The sequence below is a fragment of the Callionymus lyra genome, chromosome 7 (assembly GCF_982586985.1).
Source record: "Callionymus lyra chromosome 7, fCalLyr1.hap1.1, whole genome shotgun sequence".
Taxonomy (NCBI): domain Eukaryota; kingdom Metazoa; phylum Chordata; class Actinopteri; order Syngnathiformes; family Callionymidae; genus Callionymus; species Callionymus lyra.
In genome coordinates, this window is record NC_141824.1 from 1,983,321 (window position 1) to 2,006,154 (window position 22,834).

Consider the following 22,834-nt stretch of genomic DNA (forward strand, 5'->3'; position numbering starts at 1 on the left):
TCAGTAGATCATCAAACACACATGTTTCTTGAAGGAGTCAGTAGATCATCAAACACAGATGTTTCTTGAAGGAGTCAGTAGATCATCAAACACAGATGTTTCTTGAAGGAGTCAGTAGATCATCAAACACAGATGTTTCTTGAAGGAGTCAGTAGATCATCAAACACAGATGTTTCTTGAAGGAGTGAATAGATCATCAAACACAGATGTTTCTTGAAGGAGTCAGTAGATCATCAAACACAGATGTTTCTTGAAGGAGTCAGTAGATCATCAAACACAGATGTTTCTTGAAGGAGTCAGTAGATCATCAAACACAGATGTTTCTTGAAGGAGTCAGTAGATCATCAAACACACAGATGTTTCTTAAAGGAGTCAGTAGATCCATCAAGCGCAAAGAGAGAGAAGATCGTTCCAAAGCTTAGGAGCAACAGCCTGAAAAGATTTCTCTCCTCTGGTCCTGAGCCGTGTGCGTGGAACCATAAGTAGATTCTGATCCACAGACCTCAGAGCCCGAGCTGGGGTGTAAGGCTGGATCAGATCAGTGATGTAAGGAGGAGCCTGACCATGAATAGATCTGAAAGTAAGAACCAGAATTTTAAAGTTGATCCTGAAAGAAACTGGCAGCCAGTGAAGAGTTTGAAGGAGAAATGTGAGTTCTTCTACTAGAGCGGCTCAGAGTTCTGAATCAACTGCAGACGAGACGATCCTTCTTGTTAAGACATGAAAACAAACTGTTACAATAGTCCAGACGAGAAGAAACAAACACATGGATTATAAGATCCAGATCATGTTCCGACAACATTTTGCTAAGTTTAGAGATTTTTCTCAGTTGAAGGAAACAGTTTCTGGTCAGTTTTCTTCAGTGTTGAACAAGAGACATGTCTTTATCAAATACAACACCCAGGTTTCTCAGGCTCAGTTTGACAGACTGACATAAGTCACTCAAGTACTGACTCAACCCTGGAACTTTATCATCAACAATCACCAGAGTTTCAGTTTTGTCCACATTTAGCTGTAAAGTGTTTTCACTCATTGTTTGATTTCTAGCAACAATTGACTAAGTTCAGCCTCTGGAGCTCAGTTGATCAACAGAGCAGTAGAGCTGGATGTCATCAGCAAAAATGTGATAAGAAACATCTGGAAATCTCTGAATGATTTTACCGAGGGGAATCAAGTACAGCAAAAACAATAAAGGACCCAGAACAGAACCTTGAGGGACTCCACACAACAGATCTGCCGATTCAGACCTCATTTGATTGGCAGATACACTAAAACTGCGCCCAGAAAGATAAGATTAGAACCATTGTAACACAGACCCAGACAGGTAGAAGGTAAAACAACCAAATCCTGCTTGAAATGATTAATAATAATCAACGTTGAACCAGAAATGATTCGTGTCAACAATGAAGAGATTTTCAAATAAAAGTTAAAATCCTGAAAGTTAGAATAAAGTTCAGAGAATAATGTTGTTGTTACCGACTGACGAGTGAAGAGATTCTAGAACTTTATTAATAAAGTAAATCCATTGATTTCAGCTCAGAGATCTATGGTGTGTCGTGGGTCCGACCCGGAGCCTCCTCCTCTGTCTCCTCACACTGATGGATCCATGAGTACTTCTGGTCTCATGTTAACCTCTGTCTCCTCACACTGATGGATCCATGAGTACTTCTGGTCTCATGTTAACCTCTGTCTCCTCACACTGATGGATCCATGAGTACTTCTGGTCTCATGTTAACTTCTGTCTCCTCACACTGATGGATCCACGAGTACTTCTGGTCTCATGTTAACCTCTGTCTCCTCACACTGATGGATCCACGAGTACTTCTGGTCTCATGTTAACCTCTGTCTCCTCACACTGATGGATCCATGAGTACTTCTGGTCTCATGTTAACCTCTGTCTCCTCACACTGATGGATCCACGAGTACTTCTGGTCTCATGTTAACCTCTGTCTCCTCACACTGATGGATCCACGAGTACTTCTGGTCTCATGTTAACCTCTGTCTCCTCACACTGATGGATCCACGAGTACTTCTGGTCTCATGTTAACCTCTGTCTCCTCACACTGATGGATCCACGAGTACTTCTGGTCTCATGTTAACCTCTGTCTCCTCACACTGATGGATCCATGAGTACTTCTGGTCTCATGTTAACCTCTGTCTCCTCACACTGATGGATCCATGAGTACTTCTGGTCTCATGTTAACCTCTGTCTCCTCACACTGATGGATCCATGAGTACTTCTGGTCTCATGTTAACTTCTGTCTCCTCACACTGATGGATCCACGAGTCACCAGTACTTCTGGTCTCATGTTAACCTGGTCTCGTCCTCCAGTCCCAGCCATGATCACCTCGTACCCCAACACCACGCTGGCCACGCAGGGCGAGGAGAAGAGGATGAGCTGCATCGCTCACGGAGAGAAGCCCATCATGGTGCGCTGGGAGAAGGAAGAACGCATCATCAACCCTGAGACCAGTCGCTACGTGGTCACCGTCAAGGAGGTCGCGGACGAGGTCGTGTCCACACTGGTGGTGAGTCTGAGAGAGTTTTAAATACACATCATTCAAGTTTACATTCAGGTATTAAAGAGTTTCATCTTTCTGTAATGATTCGAGTTGTGTGTATTTTTAAGAACCTGTTGATAGTATCACGATACAATGATACGATATATAGTGATATACAGTGATAGTGTAGTAGCAAGTATATATGTGTAGTATTGTCCAGTACTTGACTCTGGTGTTGTGATAGTGTAGTAACAAGTATATATGTGTAGTATTGTCCAGTACTTGACTCTGGTGTTGTGATAGTGTAGTAACAAGTATATATGTGTAGTATTGTCCAGTACTTGACTCTGGTGTTATGATAGTGTAGTAACAAGTATATATGTGTAGTATTGTCCAGTACTTGACTCTGGTGTTGTGATAGTGTAGTAACAAGTATATATGTGTAGTATTGTCCAGTACTTGACTCTGGTGTTATGATAGTGTAGTAACAAGTATATATGTGTAGTATTGTCCATTACTTGACTCTGGTGTTGTGATAGTGTAGTAACAAGTATATATGTGTAGTATTGTCCAGTACTTGACTCTGGTGTTGTGATAGTGTAGTAACAAGTATATATGTGTAGTATTGTCCAGTACTTGACTCTGGTGTTGTGATAGTGTAGTAACAAGTATATATGTGTAGTATTGTCCAGTACTTGACTCTGGTGTTGTGATAGTGTAGTAACAAGTATATATGTGTAGTATTGTCCAGTACTTGACTCTGGTGTTATGATAGTGTAGTAACAAGTATATATGTGTAGTATTGTCCAGTACTTGACTCTGGTGTTATGATAGTGTAGTAACAAGTATATATGTGTAGTATTGTCCATTACTTGACTCTGGTGTTGTGATAGTGTAGTAACAAGTATATATGTGTAGTATTGTCCAGTACTTGACTCTGGTGTTGTGATAGTGTAGTAACAAGTATATATGTGTAGTATTGTCCAGTACTTGACTCTGGTGTTGTGATAGTGTAGTAGCAAGTATATATGTGTAGTATTGTCCAGTACTTGACTCTGGTGTTGTGATACTGTAGTAACAAGTATATATGTGTAGTATTGTCCAGTACTTGACTCTGGTGTTGTGATAGTGTAGTAACAAGTATATATGTGTAGTATTGTCCAGTACTTGACTCTGGGGTTGTGATAGTGTAGTAACAAGTATATATGTGTAGTATTGTCCAGTACTTGACTCTGGTGTTGTGATAGTGTAGTAACAAGTATATATGTGTAGTATTGTCCAGTACTTGACTCTGGTGTTGTGATAGTCTAGTAACAAGTATATATGTGTAGTATTGTCCAGTACTTGACTCTGGTGTTGTGATAGTGTAGTAACAAATATATATGTGTAGTATTGTCTAGTACTTGACTCTGGACTCTGCTATTTACAGACCACATGATTCTGGACGAAGTTGTAACTGCTTTTGTTTTCAAACCAAAATATGTCCAAACATCAGCTTTAAAAGCTGCTGGACTCACTGTATCCTCTTGTCCTCAGTCATCATTCTTCCTTTAGCTGCGGAGGAGGTAACGACTGCTGCCATCTAGGGGCTGGAAGTTTAATTGCAACAGAAAAAGGAACAGGGATCGGAATATTTACATGTAAATTGTAAATAGAAAAAATCGAATTATTGAATTTTATTCACAATTAAATTAAATATCAAGCCTGTGCTGTTAAATACTATGAATAAATATTGTGATATTTAAGTATATTTAAGTGCGATACAAACTACTGTGTCATCTGCAGATCATGCCGACCGTCCGCGAGGACTCCGGCTTCTTCTCCTGTCACGCCATCAACTCCTTCGGTGAAGACCGAGGCATCATCCAGCTGACGGTGCAAGGTAACTTCCCCCGCATCACTTCCTGCGGCTTCTCTTCAGCGTCTGCTGGAGCAAGAAACACGCGGGAGCCGTAAAGTTTTCACTCATTTATGACTTAATTCATTCATGTATTAATTTAATTGCTGCACTGAGCCGCTCCCGCTCTGCTCACTTTACCTTAATCTCTCACCGAGGAAATCACAGCCGGTTCCGCAGACTCATCCTGTCTGGCAGCTTTATCTGGAGACAACACAGTCACTCCCAGCATGCTCTGCTTCTCCCCAGAACCCCCGGACCCCCCAGAAGTGGAGATCAGGGAGGTGAAGGATCGCACCATCGCTCTGCGCTGGACCATGGGCTTCGATGGAAACAGTCCCATCACGGGCTACGACATCGAGTGCAAGAACAAGTCAGGTAGACGTGCAGAGCTTCAGTCCTGAGGTCCAGGTTCTTCACCGTCTCTCCTGCAGCGTCCTGGCTCTCGGCTCAGGTCACCAAGGACGTGTCGCCGCAGCTCAACCAGGCCACGATCATCGACCTTCACCCCTCGTCCACCTACAACATCCGCATGGTCGCCAAGAACATCATCGGCAACAGCAACCCCAGCAACGAGCTCACCATCACCACGGATGAAGCAGGTTAGTTCAACTCTGTTGATACAACAGTTAGTTCAACTCTGTTGATACAACAGTTAGTTCAACTCTGTTGATACAACAGTTAGTTCAACTCTGTTGATACAACAGTTAGTTCAACTCTGTTGATACAACAGTTAGTTCAACTCTGTTCATAGAACAGTTTGTTCAACTCTGTTCATACAACAGTTTGTTCAACTCTGTTCATACAACAGTTTGTTCAACTCTGTTGATGCAACAGTTTGTTCAACTCTGTTCATACAACAGTTTGTTCAACTCTGTTGATGCAACAGTTTGTTCAACTCTGTTCATACAACAGTTTGTTCAACTCTGTTGATACAACAGTTTGTTCAACTCTGTTGATGCAACAGTTTGTTCAACTCTGTTCATACAACAGTTTGTTCAACTCTGTTGATACAACAGTTTGTTCAACTCTGTTGATACAACAGTTTGTTCAACTCTGTTGATACAACAGTTTGTTCAACTCTGTTGATGCAACAGTTTGTTCAACTCTGTTCATACAACAGTTTGTTCAACTCTGTTGATACAACAGTTTGTTCAACTCTGTTGATACAACAGTTTGTTCAACTCTGTTGATACAACAGTTTGTTCAACTCTGTTGATACAACAGTTTGTTCAACTCTGTTGATACAACAGTTTGTTCAACTCTGTTGATACAACAGTTTGTTCAACTCTGTTGATACAACAGTTTGTTCAACTCTGTTCATACAACAGTTTGTTCAACTCTGTTGATGCAACAGTTTGTTCAACTCTGTTCATACAACAGTTTGTTCAACTCTGTTGATGCAACAGTTTGTTCAACTCTGTTGATACAACAGTTTGTTCAACTCTGTTCATACAACAGTTTGTTCAACTCTGTTGATACAACAGTTTGTTCAACTCTGTTCATACAACAGTTTGTTCAACTCTGTTCATACAACAGTTTGTTCAACTCTGTTCATACAACAGTTTGTTCAACTCTGTTGATACAACAGTTTGTTCAACTCTGTTGATACAACAGTTTGTTCAACTCTGTTGATACAACAGTTTGTTCAACTCTGTTGATACAACAGTTTGTTCAACTCTGTTGATGCAACAGTTTGTTCAACTCTGTTCATACAACAGTTTGTTCAACTCTGTTGATACAACAGTTTGTTCAACTCTGTTGATACAACAGTTTGTTCAACTCTGTTCATACAACAGTTTGTTCAACTCTGTTGATACAACAGTTTGTTCAACTCTGTTGATACAACAGTTTGTTCAACTCTGTTGATACAACAGTTTGTTCAACTCTGTTGATACAACAGTTTGTTCAACTCTGTTCATACAACAGTTTGTTCAACTCTGTTGATACAACAGTTTGTTCAACTCTGTTCATACAACAGTTTGTTCAACTCTGTTGATACAACAGTTTGTTCAACTCTGTTGATACAACAGTTTGTTCAACTCTGTTGATACAACAGTTTGTTCAACTCTGTTGATACAACAGTTTGTTCAACTCTGTTCATACAACAGTTTGTTCAACTCTGTTGATGCAACAGTTTGTTCAACTCTGTTCATACAACAGTTTGTTCAACTCTGTTGATACAACAGTTTGTTCAACTCTGTTCATACAACAGTTTGTTCAACTCTTCGTCAAAACACAGTGAATGAAATGAAACATTCTTGAAGTGTTTATGTAGTCAGTCAACTATATAGAATCCAACAGCGCCATCTAGTGAAAACACGTGGACGAGTCTCTTAATGTAGTCTTGTGTTGCTGCAGCTCCTGACGGACCCCCTCAAGATGTCACTCTGGAGCCCACGTCCCCGCAGAGCATCAAGGTGTCCTGGAAGGTGATGATTTAATTCTATTGTGTACAAATGTTTAGTTAATACTGTAGCAAGTAAACAAATGATGCTTAGAACCTTAAAGTAAATGTACATCGATCACTTTAGCTCTTAGATTGTTGATTAGATATTGAAAATATTTATTCTCTAAATATATTGACCTTTAGCAAAACTTAAAATGCCAAATAAATGCAAAACTAGACAAAGTACTTTTCATAATATTGTCATGAAGTGTTGTTTCAAGTGTAAAGAACACTGGTGTTCTGGAGATCACTGTGAATGTTTTCCCGAAATACATCTCCAGCAGATTAATAAATCTAATCTAATCTAATCTAATCGCTGAAGTTCAACCTCAAGCAACTCACTGTTTGTTTTGCATGTACCGTAACGATGCTGCCACCGTGTGGCCTATAAAGGTCATTGCTATCAGTCAAATTGCAAATTTAAAACGTGTATTGGAGAAAGAATGTATTTTTGGATGTCTGACTGTGTTTCTATTTTTACCACAGTATTGTTAATAATATAGTATTTTTTTCATTAAATCTATGGAGCAAATTCTCCTATCATCTCTCTTTGCTAAGTTAATTTGTATGTATTTATAATATAAACGTGTGTATTTTATACTTCTTTAAGATTATTTCGTACTAAATATAAAGACTATACTATACTATATTTAATCTATAAATTGATTTTGTTTTAAAGTACAAAAACATGATATGCTGCCCCCTGCTGGTCAACTATATAACTACACATGAATACATCACAAGTGTTAACATCTAACTGAGGATCTTCTCTCTGCAGCCTCCACACAGGCACCTGCAGAACGGCGTGATCCGGGGCTACCAGGTGGGCTTCAGGGAGTACAGTCCAGGAGGGAGCCACCAGTTCACCATCCTGAGCCTGGACTCCACCGGGGACACCCTGGAAAGCATTGTGCTGGACGACCTGAAGAAGTTCACGCAGTACAGCGTGGTGGTGCAGGCGGCCAACAGAGCCGGGACAGGCCCGTCCTCGCAGCAGGTCATCACCAAGACCCTGGAGGACGGTGAGAACTTTAACACGACCTTCAGTCAAATCTCACGTCAAATGATGAATTCATTCAATCAGAGTTTGATGAACTCAAAGATATTATGATTGAGCTTCACAGTAAATAATAAGTTGCTGGAGATTTTCAGTGGCTGGTGGTTTCATAGTTTTCCCTCCTGAAGTCAAGTGGTTGCTGCAGACGACGAGGACCACGAGGAAGACCAGATGTTCCTCATGTATTTTCTCATCTTCATCTTCGGCTCTGGTTTGTCTTCAGTTCCGTCGCGGCCTCCAGAGAACGTTCTGGCCGTGGCCAAGTCTCCAGAGGTCATCTCTCTGTCCTGGATGATGCTGCCCAGAGACGCTCTGAACGGGAACCTGCAGGGCTACAGGGTCATCTACTGGGCCAACCTGCCCGATGGAGGTACTTGAACCTGATCATGATGCTGCAGTTGTGGTCTCGACCGCTAGGGGGAGCTGTGTTATCATCATTGTTCAAGGTTACCATTGGAGCTCAATTAAATTTATTAACTTAATATATATTAACTATATCATATATGAACAATATTAAATTCATATGTTTTTTAAAGTTTTTTTATTTTATATTATAAAAGATTATTTGTGTTTCTTGATGACGTCACAACAACAATGTGTCTCATTAATCATTCAAAGAAGTCAGTGAGATGATTGACAGCTGATAGGAGACGCGTCATCACTGACTCAATGTTTGGAAGTAAATCATCACAATATTGAATCATTACATTCATTTAAATGTTTTTAAACAATATAGTGATATGTACATTGAAATGTTTTAGTAACATTAATGCATCTTCTTTACAAATAGACTTTACCTTATTTTAATTTAAAACATAAATTATAAAATTCCTTACTTTTTCATTTGCAGTCTTTTAAATGCAATATAAGAATATACTAATATAATAGTGACCCGTGATCAAGTATCTCTTTGGTTATCGTCTGTTGACTCTATTATACATTTATATTGAATTTAAAAGACTAAAAACTAAAACTATTTATTTAGAAAATTCTGTTATGAATTATTGTCATTATAATATCAAAGTCTATTAATAATATAAAGAGTATTAAATTCAATAATAAAAAAGGAATTTAACGCTAAAGAAAAAGAAAGTCAACGTTTGAGATGTTCAATGAAAGTATTGATCGACTTCCATAGAGAGCATGTGTTGAACCATCATTCATAATTATTATTATTATCATTATTATTATCGTTATCGTTGTTATTATTTTTAATTATTATTATTGTTATTATTATCATTAGCATCATTATTATGATTATCTTTATTATTATCATTATTATTATTATTATTGTTATTATTGTTATTATTATCATTATCATCATTATTATTATTATCATTATTATTATTATTATTTTCATTATTATTATTATTATTTTTATTATCATTATCATCATTATTATCATTACTATTGTTATTATCATTATCATCATATTATCATTATCATTATTATTATTGTTATTATTATCATTATCATCAATATTATTATTATTATTATTATTGTTTTTATTATTATCATTATCATCATTACTATTATTATCATTGTTATTATTATTATTTTTATTATTATTATTTTCATTATTATTATTATTATTATTTTTATTATCATTATCATCATTATTATCATTACTATTGTTATTATCATTATCATTATCATTATTATTATTGTTATTATTATCATTATCATCATTATTATTATTATCATTGTTATTATTATTTTTATTATTATTATTATTGTTTTTATTATCATTATCATTATTATTATTATTGTTATTATTATCATTATCATCATTATTATTATTATCATTGTTATTATTATTTTTATTATTATTATTATTGTTTTTATTATCATTATCATCATTATTATCATTATTATTGTTATTATCATTATCATCATATAATCATTAGCATTATTATTATTGTTATTATTATCATTATCATCATTATTATTATTATTATTTTTATTATTATTATTATTATTATTATTGTTATAATTATTATCATTATCATTATTGTTATTGTTATTATTATTATTATTATTGTTATCATTATTATTATTATCATTATCATTATCATTATCATTATTGTTATTATTATTATTATTATCATTATAATTAATAATATTATCTTTCCCGTGTGTCTTCAGAACTCGGTGAGATCAGGAACGTCACCACCAGTCAACCGTCTCTGGAGCTGGACGGTCTGGAGAAATACACCAACTACAGCATCCAAGTCCTGGCCTTCACCAACGCCGGCGACGGCGTGCGCAGCGAGCAGATCTACGTGCGAACCAAAGAGGACGGTGAGTCGCCGTCGCACTGGATCATGAGGGTTGAGGAACCAGAGTGAGACCAGAACATGTGTCCTCAGTCCCTGGACCTCCTGCCGGCGTGAAGGCTGCTGCCTCCAGCGGCTCCGTGGTGTTCGTGTCGTGGCTGCCTCCCCTCAAGCTCAACGGCATCATCAGGAAATACATCGTCTTCTGCTCCAACATGCATCCGATGGTAATAGTGTTTGTACTCCACGAGACTCAGAAGAACCTTCCATGGAGCGTCCAGGTGACTTCAAGTGAAGCCACACCGGTTACATGTTGGTGTCTCCTGCAGGTGATGAGCGAGTTCGAGGCGTCTCCAGACGCGTACTTCTACCGCATCCCCAACCTGGCCCGGAACAGGCAGTACAGCATCTGGGTGGTGGCGGTGACGGCGGCGGGTCACGGCAACAACAGCGAGAAGATCATCGTGGAGCCTCTGGCCAAAGGTAGAAGAAGAAGCTCCTTGGTTTGTGTCCAGCTCTTGAGACTCTCCTCTCAGCTCCGGCCAGGATCCTGACCTTCAACGGGACCGTGACCACGCCCTGGATGAAGGACATCGTGCTGCCCTGCAAGGCGGTGGGAGACCCTCCGCCCACCATCAAGTGGCTGAAGGGGAAGTAAGTGAGTCACGACCTCAGGGTCAGGAGCCGTTTCACGAGCGTCTTCCTCCTGCAGCACCAACGGGACGCCGACGCCGGTGCTGGTGGACGGACGCCGCAGCGTCCACGCCAACGGCAGCTTCATCATCAGGACCGTCAAGGCAGAGGATTCTGGGAACTACAGCTGCGTGGCCAACAACAACTGGGGATCTGATGACATCACGCTGAACCTGCAGGTCCAAGGTGAGTCCTCTGACGACGGAGCTCATGGCTACGTTAATAGGAATGAAACGGCTTCATGAAGTGGATCTAGACTCTTATCTCATAATATTGATTCCATTTTTGTCCTGTTTTCAGTTCCACCCGACCAGCCCCGCCTCACAGTTACCAAGACAACCACCACATCAATCACGTTGTCATGGATACCAGGTGACAACGGCGGCAGCTCCATCAGAGGTGAGATAAACTTGAGAGACATTCATCAAAGATGAACGTTGAGACCAGGATTGAAAGTGTTTTAAATCGTGACCTCGTGACCTCCTGACCTCATGACCTCCTGACCTCATGGCCTCATGACCTCATGACAAGAAACACAAATGTACTCACTTTGGAATATTAAAAAAGATAGTTTTGTCTGATGGTTTGAAGAACACGGATCAACATAAACATGATCCAAGGATTTGAAGAATCATCTAAACCTTGTTCTTGTCAAACGCAAATGATGCGTTCAATGGTGTTGGGATTACTATGGTGCGTTCAAGAGCGTAGGAAGTATTATATATATGTGTTTGTTTAGTGATGACTTTTTTAAAATATACTACAGTCAAAACGTGGTCAATTATGAGGATCTTGACGTACATTTAGATGTTTTCAAAGTCAATGACTTTGGTCTTCAGGCAGGTTCTCTTCAAACGATGCTAAAGGATCAATAATCGTGATAATAATCAATCATCTCCACGAGTGGTTCAGGTTCTCGTCAGAACGATGCTAAAGGATCAATAATCGTGATAATAATCAATCATCTCCACGAGTGGTTCAGGTTCTAAAGAACTTCTCCCACAGGATACATCCTGCAGTTCTCTGAGGACAACAGTGAGCAATGGGGCAGTTTTCCCATCAGCCCCAGCGAGCGCTCGTACCGCCTGGAGAACCTCAAGTGCGGCACCTGGTACAAATTCACCCTGACGGCCCAGAATGCAGTTGGGCCGGGACGCATCAGCGAGATCATCGAAGCTAAGACTCATGGGAAAGGTAGATGACGGTGAACCGAAGAAAGACTTGATGTTCTTGACAGTTCTTCTGCTCCTCAGAACCTCAGTTTGCCAAAGAACACGAGCTCTTCACCAGCATCAACTCCACCCGGGCCAGACTCAACCTGGTGGGCTGGAACAACGGCGGCTGCCCCATCACCTCCTTCGTCCTGGAGTACCGGGCGGCGGACTCGCCCACCTGGACCACGGCTCAGCGCACCTCGCTGACCAAGAGCTACATCCTGTACGACCTGCTGGAGGCCTCGTGGTACGAGCTGCAGATGAAGGTCACCAACAGCGCCGGCTCGGCGGAGAAGAAGGTCACGTTTGCTACGCTCAACGCTGACGGGAGTGAGTCGGTCTTTTGTGTCACCTTTGAGCGTTTGTATTTCCTGTTTTACTTTGAAAATATTGTGCCGTCTGGAGCTTTTATTCTGATGATGTTCGTCAGTGTCATGTGACCTCGAATTTACTCTTCAGGGTCACAGACAGTTTTTGCTTAGTTACTTTTTGAACATCTCAGGAAGATTAAACCTGAAACCAATCAAGTCCTTTATCTTGTTTTTTAAGACAAAAATAAAGGCTGAAAATAGAGTTTAGGATGTTGAGATCCACTATTCCGCCACCAGAGGGAGCCAGAAACACTGTTTGATTTCTACTGATTGGGCCTTTAAGAAAATTGGTATTTTTTTCAAGTGAGTAAATATTAGTTTTGAATAACAGGAGCTTGTGTGAGCTGAGCTAAGAGTCTAAAGTGAGTCTTAGGTCCACTCTCACCGGTGCTGGTACCCACTCATGGTGTGTAGCTCATAGTTACACAACTTTTCTGACCGATATACTACAGTATATATATATACATATATATCTCGAAGTAGTTTATTTTTGAATGGCAGGTTCATTATTTCTGACGAGAGTCGATCACTGACCCGTCATTTGAACTTTTTTATTGTGGGCTCAGTTGTCCTGGAACCAGAACAGGTACCAGGACTGGACGTGGACCAGCAGGACTGAGACGGTTCAGAGAATCCAGTGATTAATGTTTGTTTGTTTGTCTTCAAGGCACCATCGCGCCCCAGCTGAAGAGCGGGGACCCCGTCTCTGACAACATGTCGGGCAGCGGGGGTCTGAAGATGGTGGTCACCATCACCTCCGTCCTGGTGGTGGCGGTCCTGGTCTTCATCATGCTCATGGTCCTCAAGAGGAGGAGGAGGGAGCAGAGACTCAAGCGGCTCCGAGGTGAGGATTCTTGCTGCGATGAACCATAACGTACGACCACAAGTCAGGAAATACAAGATAAAGACTCTATTGTGAGATAAAGTATCTTCAGCAGCTCAGTATCTATTAAACACAGTTAGATCTTTCTATAGTTCTTATGGTTTAGGTTCAAATAAAGTGTCTAAACACTAAACTTTCATCTTAATTTAAACATATATATATTCAGTGTTTGTTTGTGTTGTAATTAAACTTCCGGCCTCTAGATGGCAGAAGTCGTTACGTCCTCCACAGCTAGAGGAAGAATGATGACTGAGGACGAGAGGATACAGTCAGTCCAGCAGCTTTTAAAGCTGATGTTTGGACATCTTTTGGTTTGAAAACAAATGAAAGTAGTTACGACTTCATCAAGAGTCATGTGGTCTGTAAATACTACACCAGAGTCATGTGGTCTGTAAATACTACACCAGAGTCATTTGGTCTGTAAATACTACACCAGAGTCATGTGGTCTGTAAATACTACACCAGAGTCATGTGGTCTGTAAATACTACACCAGAGTCATGTGGTCTGTAAATACTACACCAGAGTCAAGTGGTCTGTAAATACTACACCAGAGTCATGTGGTCTGTAAATACTACACCAGAGTCATTTGGTCTGTAAATACTACACCAGAGTCATGTGGTCTGTAAATACTACACCAGAGTCATGTGGTCTATAAATACTACACCAGAGTCATGTGGTCTGTAAATACTACACCAGAGTCATGTGGTCTGTAAATACTACACCAGAGTATCATGTATCCTTGTATCGCACACGTATCAACTCTCTCAGGAATAAAGTTCAAATGTTTATCTTCTTTAATGTCGTCTTTTGTGACTGTAGATGCCAAGAGTCTGGCAGAGATGCTGATGAGGTGAGTGATGCTACTATATATGTATACTATAGATATATACTATATATATATATACATATACTATCATGTACTCTAGTGAACTATTGATCATCACAGAGTCATAAACATGTTATTTACACTCAAACTAAACTTTCTTCTGCAGTAAAAACACTCGAACGCCCGACACTGTCAACAAACAGCAGCAGACGCTCAGGATGCACATCGACATCCCTCGAGCTCAGCTGCTCATCGAGGAGAGAGACACCATGGAGACCATCGGTACCTCTTACCTCCTTCTGCTCTACCTCCTCCTGCTGCACCTCCTTCTGCTCTACCTCCTTCTGTATCTCCTCATCCTGCTGTACCTCCTCCTGCTTCACCTCCTGCTGTACCTCCTCCTACTGCTGTACCTTCTCCTCCTGCTGTACCTCCTCCTACTGCTGTATCTCCTCCTCCTGCTGTACCTTCTCCTGCTATACCTCCTTCTTCTGCTGTACCTCCTCCTCCTGCTGTACCTCCTCCTGCTATACCTCCTCCTGCTTCACCTCCTCCTACTGCTGTACTTTCTCCTCCTACTGTACCTCCTCCTGCTGTACCTCCTCCTGCTATACCTCCTCCTGCTTCACCTCCTCCTACTGCTGTACTTTCTCCTCCTACTGTACCTCCTCCTGCTATACCTCCTCCTGCTTCACCTCCTCCTACTGCTGTACTTTCTCCTCCTACTGTACCTCCTCCTGCTGTACCTCCTCCTGCTATACCTCCTCCTGCTTCACCTCCTCCTACTGCTGTACTTTCTCCTCCTACTGTACCTCCTCCTCCTCCTCCTCACCTCCTCCTGACTCTTGTCTCCCTGCAGACGATCGCTCCACGGTGCTTCTGACGGACAATGACTTCGGCGACAGCAACAAAGCCAAGTCTTCTACAGTGACTCACACGGTTCATTATCAGTCTCTGTCTCAAGCCACTGGACCTCTGGTGGACGTTTCTGACGCCAGACCTGGAACCAGTGAGTCACACCACCGTCAGTACACTTTATTCTCTCTCTGTGTGTGTGTGTGTGTGTGTGTGTGTGTGTGTGTGTGTGTGTGTGTGTGTGTGTGTGTGTGTGTGTGTGTGTGTGTGTGTGTGTGTGTATTTGGATATGTTGTCATAAATCTTGTCTAAAGAATGAACATTTTGTAAAGATTTGAACGTCAGTGTGAAATAAAATGTCACTTATAAAATACAATAAACACACTGCATTGTTGTAGCATCTATGCTATGATATATATAAATATTGTTGTAGCATCTAAGCTATGATATATACATTGTTGTAGCATCTATGCTATGATATATACATTGTTGTAGCATCTATGCTATGATATAAATATTGTTGTAGCATCTATGCTATGATATATACATTGTTGTAGCATCTATGCTATGATATATACATTGTTGTAGCATCTAAGCTATGATATAAATATTGTTGTAGCATCTATGCTATGATATATACATTGTTGTAGCATCTAAGCTATGATATAAATATTGTTGTAGCATCTATGCTATGATATAAATATGTTGTAGCATCTATGCTATGATATATACATTGTTGTAGCATCTAAGCTATGATATATACATTGTTGTAGCATCTATGCTATGATATATACATTGTTGTAGCATCTATGCTATGATATAAATATGTTGTAGCATCTATGCTATGATATATACATTGTTGTAGCATCTAAGCTATGATATATACATTGTTGTAGCATCTATGCTATGATATATACATTGTTGTAGCATCTATGCTATGCTATATACATTGTTGTAGCATCTAAGCTATGATATAAATATTGTTGTAGCATCTATGCTATGATATATACATTGTTGTAGCATCTAAGCTATGATATAAATACTGTTGTAGCATCTATGCTATGATATATACATTGTTGTAGCATCTAAGCTATGATATAAATATTGTTGTAGCATCTATGCTATGATATAAATATGTTGTAGCATCTATGCTATGATATATATAAATATTGTTGTAGCATCTATGCTATGATATATACATTGTTGTAGCATCTAAGCTATTATATATACATTGTTGTAGCATCTATGATATATATAAATATTGTTGTAGCATCTATGCTATGATATATACATTGTTGTAGCATCTATGCTATGATATAAATATGTTGTAGCATCTATGCTATGATATATATAAATATTGTTGTAGCATCTATGCTATGATATATACATTGTTGTAGCATCTAAGCTATGATATATATAAATATTGTTGTAGCATCTATGCTATGTTATATAAATATGTTGTAGCATCTATGCTATGATATATATAAATATTGTTGTAGCATCTATGCTATGATATATACATTGTTGTAGCATCTATGCTATGATATATACATTGTTGTAGCATCTATGCTATGATATATACATTGTTGTAGCATCTATGCTATGATATAAATATGTTGTAGCATCTATGCTATGATATATATAAATATTGTTGTAGCATCTATGCTATGATATATACATTGTTGTAGCATCTATGCTATGATATATATAAATATTGTTGTAGCATCTGTGCTATGATATATATAAATATGTTGTAGCATCTATGCTATGATATATATATATATATATATAGTTGTAGCATCTGTGCTATGATATATATAAATATTGTTGTAGCATCTATGCTATGATATATACATTGTTGTAGCATCTATGCTATGATATAAATATGTTGTAGCATCTATGCTATGATATATATAAATATTGTTGTAGCATCTTTGCTATGATATATACATTGTTGTAGCATCTAAGCTATGATATATATAAATATTGTTGTAGCATCTATGCTATGATATAAATATGTTGTAGCATCTAAGCTATGATATATATAAATATTGTTGTAGCATCTATGCTATGATATAAATATGTTGTAGCATCTATGCTATGATATATATAAATATTGTTGTAGCATCTATGCTATGATATATATAAATATTGTTGTAGCATCTATGCTATGATATAAATATGTTGTAGCATCTATGCTATGATATATATAAATATTGTTGTAGCATGTATGCTATGATATATATAAATATTGTTGTAGCATGTATGCTATGATATATATAAATATTGTTGTAGCATGTATGCTATGTTATATCATTAACATCTTCTCTGGTCCAGATCCTACTGCCAGACGAACTGCCAAAGCAGGTCCTGCTGCGACGCGAAGCCGCTACGCCAGTCAGTGGACCCTGAACCGACCTCACCCCACCAGCTCGTCTCACACCCTGACCAGCGACTGGAGGCTCCCGACGCCGAGAGCCACCGGCTCCGTGGACAAGGAGAGCGACAGCTACAGCGTCAGCCCCTCGCAGGACACAGGTGAGTCCGTGACCTCCACGTGACCTCCACGTGACCTCCACGTGACCTCCACGTGACCTCCACGTGACCTCCTCACACTGACCCTGCTCCTCAGACCGGGCTCGCAGCAGCATGGTGTCCACGGAGAGCGCCTCCTCCACCTACGAGGAGCTGGCGCGGGCCTACGAACACGCCAAGATGGAGGAGCAGCTCCGTCACGCCAAGTTCACCATCACCGAGTGCTTCATCTCCGACACGTCGTCCGAGCAGATGACGGCAGGAACCAACGACTACACCGACAGCATGACCTCCAGCACGCCGTCCGAGTCGGGAATCTGTCGCTTCACCGCCTCGCCGCCCAAACCTCAGGACGTGAGCCGAGTCATGAACATGGCGGCGCCCAAGGCTCACAGACCTGGTGAGACCAGTACCGTAATGTCTGGACTATACAGGCCTGCAGATTTAATGAGAGACTCTTCACTTTTGTCTCGTACACTCCATGTTGACGTATTACTTAGTATTACTCTGATACTTCATAGTATTGATTACGGAGCCTCTTAATAATACTATGGAGTCTTGTTGTAATACTATAGTATATAGTATATAGTATCACAGAGTAATACTACAGAGTATCAATGCGTAACACTACAGATTCTTTCAGAGTAATACTAGTATTATAGACATACATACTATAGACTATCACGGAGTAATACTAGATAATATCACGGAGTAATACTATAGACTATCACGGAGTAATACTATATAATATCACGGAGTAATACTATATAATATCACGGAGTAATACTATAGACTATCACGGAGTAATACCATAGACTATCACGGAGTAATACTATATAATATCACGGAGTAATACCATATAATATCACGGAGTAATACTATAGACTATCACGGAGTAATACCATAGACTATCACGGAGTAATACTATATAATATCACGGAGTAATACTATATAATATCACGGAGTAATACTATAGACTATCACGGAGTAATACTATATAATATCACGGAGTAATGCCATAGACTATCACGGAGTAATACCATAGACTATCACGGAGTAATACTATAGACTATCACGGAGTAATACTATATAATATCACGGAGTAATACTATATAATATCACGGAGTAATACTAGATAATATCACGGAGTAATACTATATAATATCACGGAGTAATACTATATAATATCACGGAGTAATACTATATAATATCACGGAGTAATACTATAGACTATCACGGAGTAATACTATATAATATCACGGAGTAATACTATATAATATCACGGAGTAATACTATATAATATCACGGAGTAATACTATATAATATCACGGAGTAATACTATAGACTATCACGGAGTAATACTATATAATATCACGGAGTAATACTATATAATATCACGGAGTAATACTATATAATATCACGGAGTAATACTATATAATATCACGGAGTAATACTATATAATATCACGGAGTAATACTATAGACTATCACGGAGTAATACCATAGACTATCACGGAGTAATACTATAGACTATCACGGAGTAATACCATAGACTATCACGGAGTAATACTATAGACTATCACGGAGTAATACTATATAATATCACGGAGTAATACTATATAATATCACGGAGTAATACTATAGACTATCACGGAGTAATACTATATAATATCACGGAGTAATACTATATAATATCACGGAGTAATGCCATAGACTATCACAGAGTTATACCATAGACTATCACGGAGTAATACTATAGACTATCACGGAGTAATACTATATAATATCACGGAGTAATACTATATAATATCACGGAGTAATACTATAGACTATCACGGAGTAATACTATATAATATCACGGAGTAATACTATATAATATCACGGAGTAATACCATAGACTATCACGGAGTAATACTATAGACTATCACGGAGTAATACTATAGAGTATCATGGAGTAATACTATAGACTATCATGGAGTAATACTACAGAGTATCATGGAGTAATACTATAGACTATCACGGAGTAATACTACAGAGTATCATGGAGTAATACTATAGACTATCACGGAGTAATACTACAGAGTATCATGGAGTAATACTATAGACTATCACGGAGTAATACTATAGAGTATCATGGAGTAATACTAGAGAGTATCATCGAGTAATATATAGACACAATGTTCTCTGTAGGTGGTGATAATGTTCTTTATTAAAGCATGACTAACTCTGGCCACCAGGGGGAGAGCTGGTCCACCTGCCGCCTTATCTCCGGATGGACTTCCTGTTGAACCGAACCGTTCCTCGCGGAGGAGGCGTCAGCGGCGGCGGAACAGGAAGTGGCGCTGGCGCTACAGGGGAGACGAGAGGAGGAGCCACGGGAGGAGCCATGGGTCAGACCTGCCTCGAGCCACAAAGGAGCCGCACCCTCAAGAGGCCCCCGCCCATGGAGCCCACCCCCATGGAGGTGCCCTCGCCCCGGGAGGTGCAGCAGTGGCAGCCGGGAACTGCCGCCACCCTCCCCCACAGGGATGCCCGGGACAGGGGGGAGGCCCGGGGGGAGGTCCGGGCAGAGGCCTCCTCGTCGGGAGACCTGGTCCAAGCACAGGCTGCCAAGCTCAGCACCTCCCAGGAGTCCCTGCTGGACTCGCGAGGACACCTGAAACAAAGCAACAACCCCTACGCCAAGTCCTACACGCTGGTATAACCCGGACGCACAGCAGGGGGCGCTGACGGACCATGTTGTACATACTTTGTGTTTCTCTGTTGCTTCACTTTCACGTCTCTGAGGATTTTATTTTCTACTTTATTCTCAAGTGACAAAAGGACGAAATCATTTATTTAAATTTGAGAAAAAACACAAGAATTTCTATCAATCGATTATAGTCATGATTATTATTATTACGATTGTTAATATATAAAGAAGAAAATGTCTAAAAACAAAGATGTTGTTTTCATAACTTATTTTTCTTCATGACGGACGAGGAACGACTGCATGGCGACGATTCACAGGAACGGCTGGAAATCCAAAAAAAAGAGATTTTTGTCACAAACGAAACCATGTGAATATATATATAAAGAGACACTTTTATTTGTGGATATTACGGGAAATGATTTGGTTAATAAAGTCCTTAGTCATGTTTGCACAACTCCTGAGTGACGGCCCTTCGTTTCCACGGTTACTGTGTGTTTGTGAAGAGTTGGTGTTTATTTTCTGACAAATGATGTCATTTCATTTAAGCACAAACGATCAAAATGACATTTAAAACTAATAATTATAAATATTTCTACATACGTTTAGATTTAGTTTTCGTCACCATTAAAAAATCATTTTAATTCTATATTGAAGTTATAAAGTTTAAACACCAAGAAAAGAACAAATAACACGTAAAAGTTCCTGAAACTGATGTTAATTAAGACTTTAAGTTAAGATAAAACTTATTTTATTCTGAGCCTTATTTAAGGTAAGGTAAGGTAAAACTTTATTAAATGGCATCATGTTTGAGACCTCGGCTCCTGCCAGGGTTTGAGTGACGTCTCTTTAAGAAACTGTTTCTTATTAAAATAACTGGAGTTTAAATAGCAATTATTAACATAAATATTATTACATTTAAAAAATGATTGAAAATTGTTTATATTTACAAAAATGTTTTCTTTATTATTTTTAAATGAAACAAAACACAAGTTTGATATAAACTGTTTCTACTTTAAAACAGAGAATTGATGAATTGACTCTTGTTTTGTAAATGTTTTATCAAAACAAACATAACAAAAACTGTGATAAAATAAATAAAAATATAAAAATAATAAACAATAATTAATGAAACCGTACACGTTAAGATCGTGCGTGTGTTGAAGTTTGTTTAAATAAAGAAAAAAGGTTTTAAATCCAGATGTTAATGTGACCAGCAGGGGTCGCTGTGCAGCCGCTGAACTGCAGCTTCTGAATGAACGTCTCACTCGCTGCGGTCAAACCCCGGTGCATGCTGGGAGAATGATTGATGACAGGTGCGAGTTAATTTGATCGAAATGAAGAATTATTCGATTCAAAAGTTCGCGAAACTAAGTTTGATTCTGACGTCATCAAACCTCCCATGATGCTTCACCACAGCGGGACCTCCATCTCAGGTGCATGCTGGGAGATCAGGATCACTCGAAGACCCGTCACGTGACAGCAAACGTTTTACTTCCAGGTTCCAGAGGTTTTCACGTCTTCACTCGATTCTTCGACTTTAAAGACACGAAACATCAAAGTTTATCAAAAGTTTGTTTGTAAACATTTGACACAACAACAGTCACATGTTAGTAAACAATAAACAATATCTAATTAAATTATATATATTTATATAAAGACTCTCAAATGTTTCTGTTTCTTCTGACTTTCACTAAATGAAACCTCTTGACCTAAGATGACCTCAGTTGACCTCAGATGACCTCAGTTGACCTCAGTTGACCTCAGATGACCTCAGTTGACCTCAGATGACCTCAGTATCAAACAAATAAAGTGAAGGTTTTGAATCGATTCTTTAAAAAAGTTAATATTTACAAAATGTTTTTTTATTTTTCCTTTTACTGCCAGTTTGAAGACTTGATGTTGAAACAACACTAAAGGTGAGTCACTCAGAGTCACTAATGTTTCAAATCACATCTTTAAAATAAAATAAAAACCTCACGTGTCATATGACATGATGAGTGAGGTGTAATAACAGCACGTGTGTCGTCACATGTTCGTCTGATGTTCATCACATGTTCATCACATGCTCATCACGTGTTCATCACATGTTCATCACATGCTCATCACGTGTTCATCACATGTTCATCACGTGTTCATCACATGTTCATCACATGTTCGTCTGATGTTCATCACATGTTCATCACATGCTCATCACGTGTTCATCACATGTTCATCACATGCTCATCACGTGTTCATCACATGTTCATCACGTGTTCATCACATGTTCATCACGTGTTCATCACATGCTCATCACGTGTTCATCACATGTTCATCACGTGTTTATCATATGTTCGTTGCATGTTCATCACATGTTCAGTTCATCACATGTTCATCACATGCTCATCACGTGTTCATCACATGTTCATCACATGTTCATCACATGTTCATCACATGCTCATCACGTGTTCATCACATGTTCATCACGTGTTCATCACGTGTTTGCCTTATGTTCATCACATGTTCCGTGTTCGTCACGCGTACATCACACGTACATCACACGTTCATCGATTTTCATCACATGTTCATTACATGTTCGACTTACGTT

At 39.2% G+C, this 22,834-nt stretch overlaps 1 protein-coding gene across 4 annotated transcripts in view; it reads left to right on the forward strand.

Moving 5' to 3' along the window:
* Positions 1–20,704, forward strand: part of dscamb (Down syndrome cell adhesion molecule b) — a 121,753-nt gene extending 101,049 nt beyond the window's left edge. Inside the window, exons 12-33 of one of the 4 annotated variants that reach the window (XM_087796460.1) lie at positions 2,333–2,529; positions 4,288–4,384; positions 4,649–4,777; positions 4,834–5,001; positions 6,761–6,831; positions 7,627–7,870; positions 8,129–8,275; positions 10,051–10,206; positions 10,275–10,414; positions 10,511–10,664; positions 10,718–10,835; positions 10,894–11,060; positions 11,175–11,273; positions 11,880–12,068; positions 12,128–12,418; positions 13,127–13,303; positions 14,163–14,193; positions 14,336–14,451; positions 15,029–15,178; positions 17,362–17,562; positions 17,657–17,959; positions 19,796–20,704. In XM_087796460.1, coding sequence (XP_087652586.1) covers positions 2,333–2,529; positions 4,288–4,384; positions 4,649–4,777; positions 4,834–5,001; positions 6,761–6,831; positions 7,627–7,870; positions 8,129–8,275; positions 10,051–10,206; positions 10,275–10,414; positions 10,511–10,664; positions 10,718–10,835; positions 10,894–11,060; positions 11,175–11,273; positions 11,880–12,068; positions 12,128–12,418; positions 13,127–13,303; positions 14,163–14,193; positions 14,336–14,451; positions 15,029–15,178; positions 17,362–17,562; positions 17,657–17,959; positions 19,796–20,262 — 3,812 coding nt within the window. In that variant the 3' untranslated portion in view covers positions 20,263–20,704. Of the gene's footprint in view, positions 1–2,332; positions 2,530–4,287; positions 4,385–4,648; positions 4,778–4,833; positions 5,002–6,760; positions 6,832–7,626; positions 7,871–8,128; positions 8,276–10,050; positions 10,207–10,274; positions 10,415–10,510; positions 10,665–10,717; positions 10,836–10,893; positions 11,061–11,174; positions 11,274–11,879; positions 12,069–12,127; positions 12,419–13,126; positions 13,304–14,162; positions 14,194–14,335; positions 14,452–15,028; positions 15,194–17,361; positions 17,563–17,656; positions 17,960–19,795 lie in introns of all 4 variants that reach the window. The other 3 variants (XM_087796461.1, XM_087796458.1, XM_087796459.1) reach the window with 3 other exon arrangements.
* Positions 20,705–22,834: the final 2,130 nt, after the last annotated feature.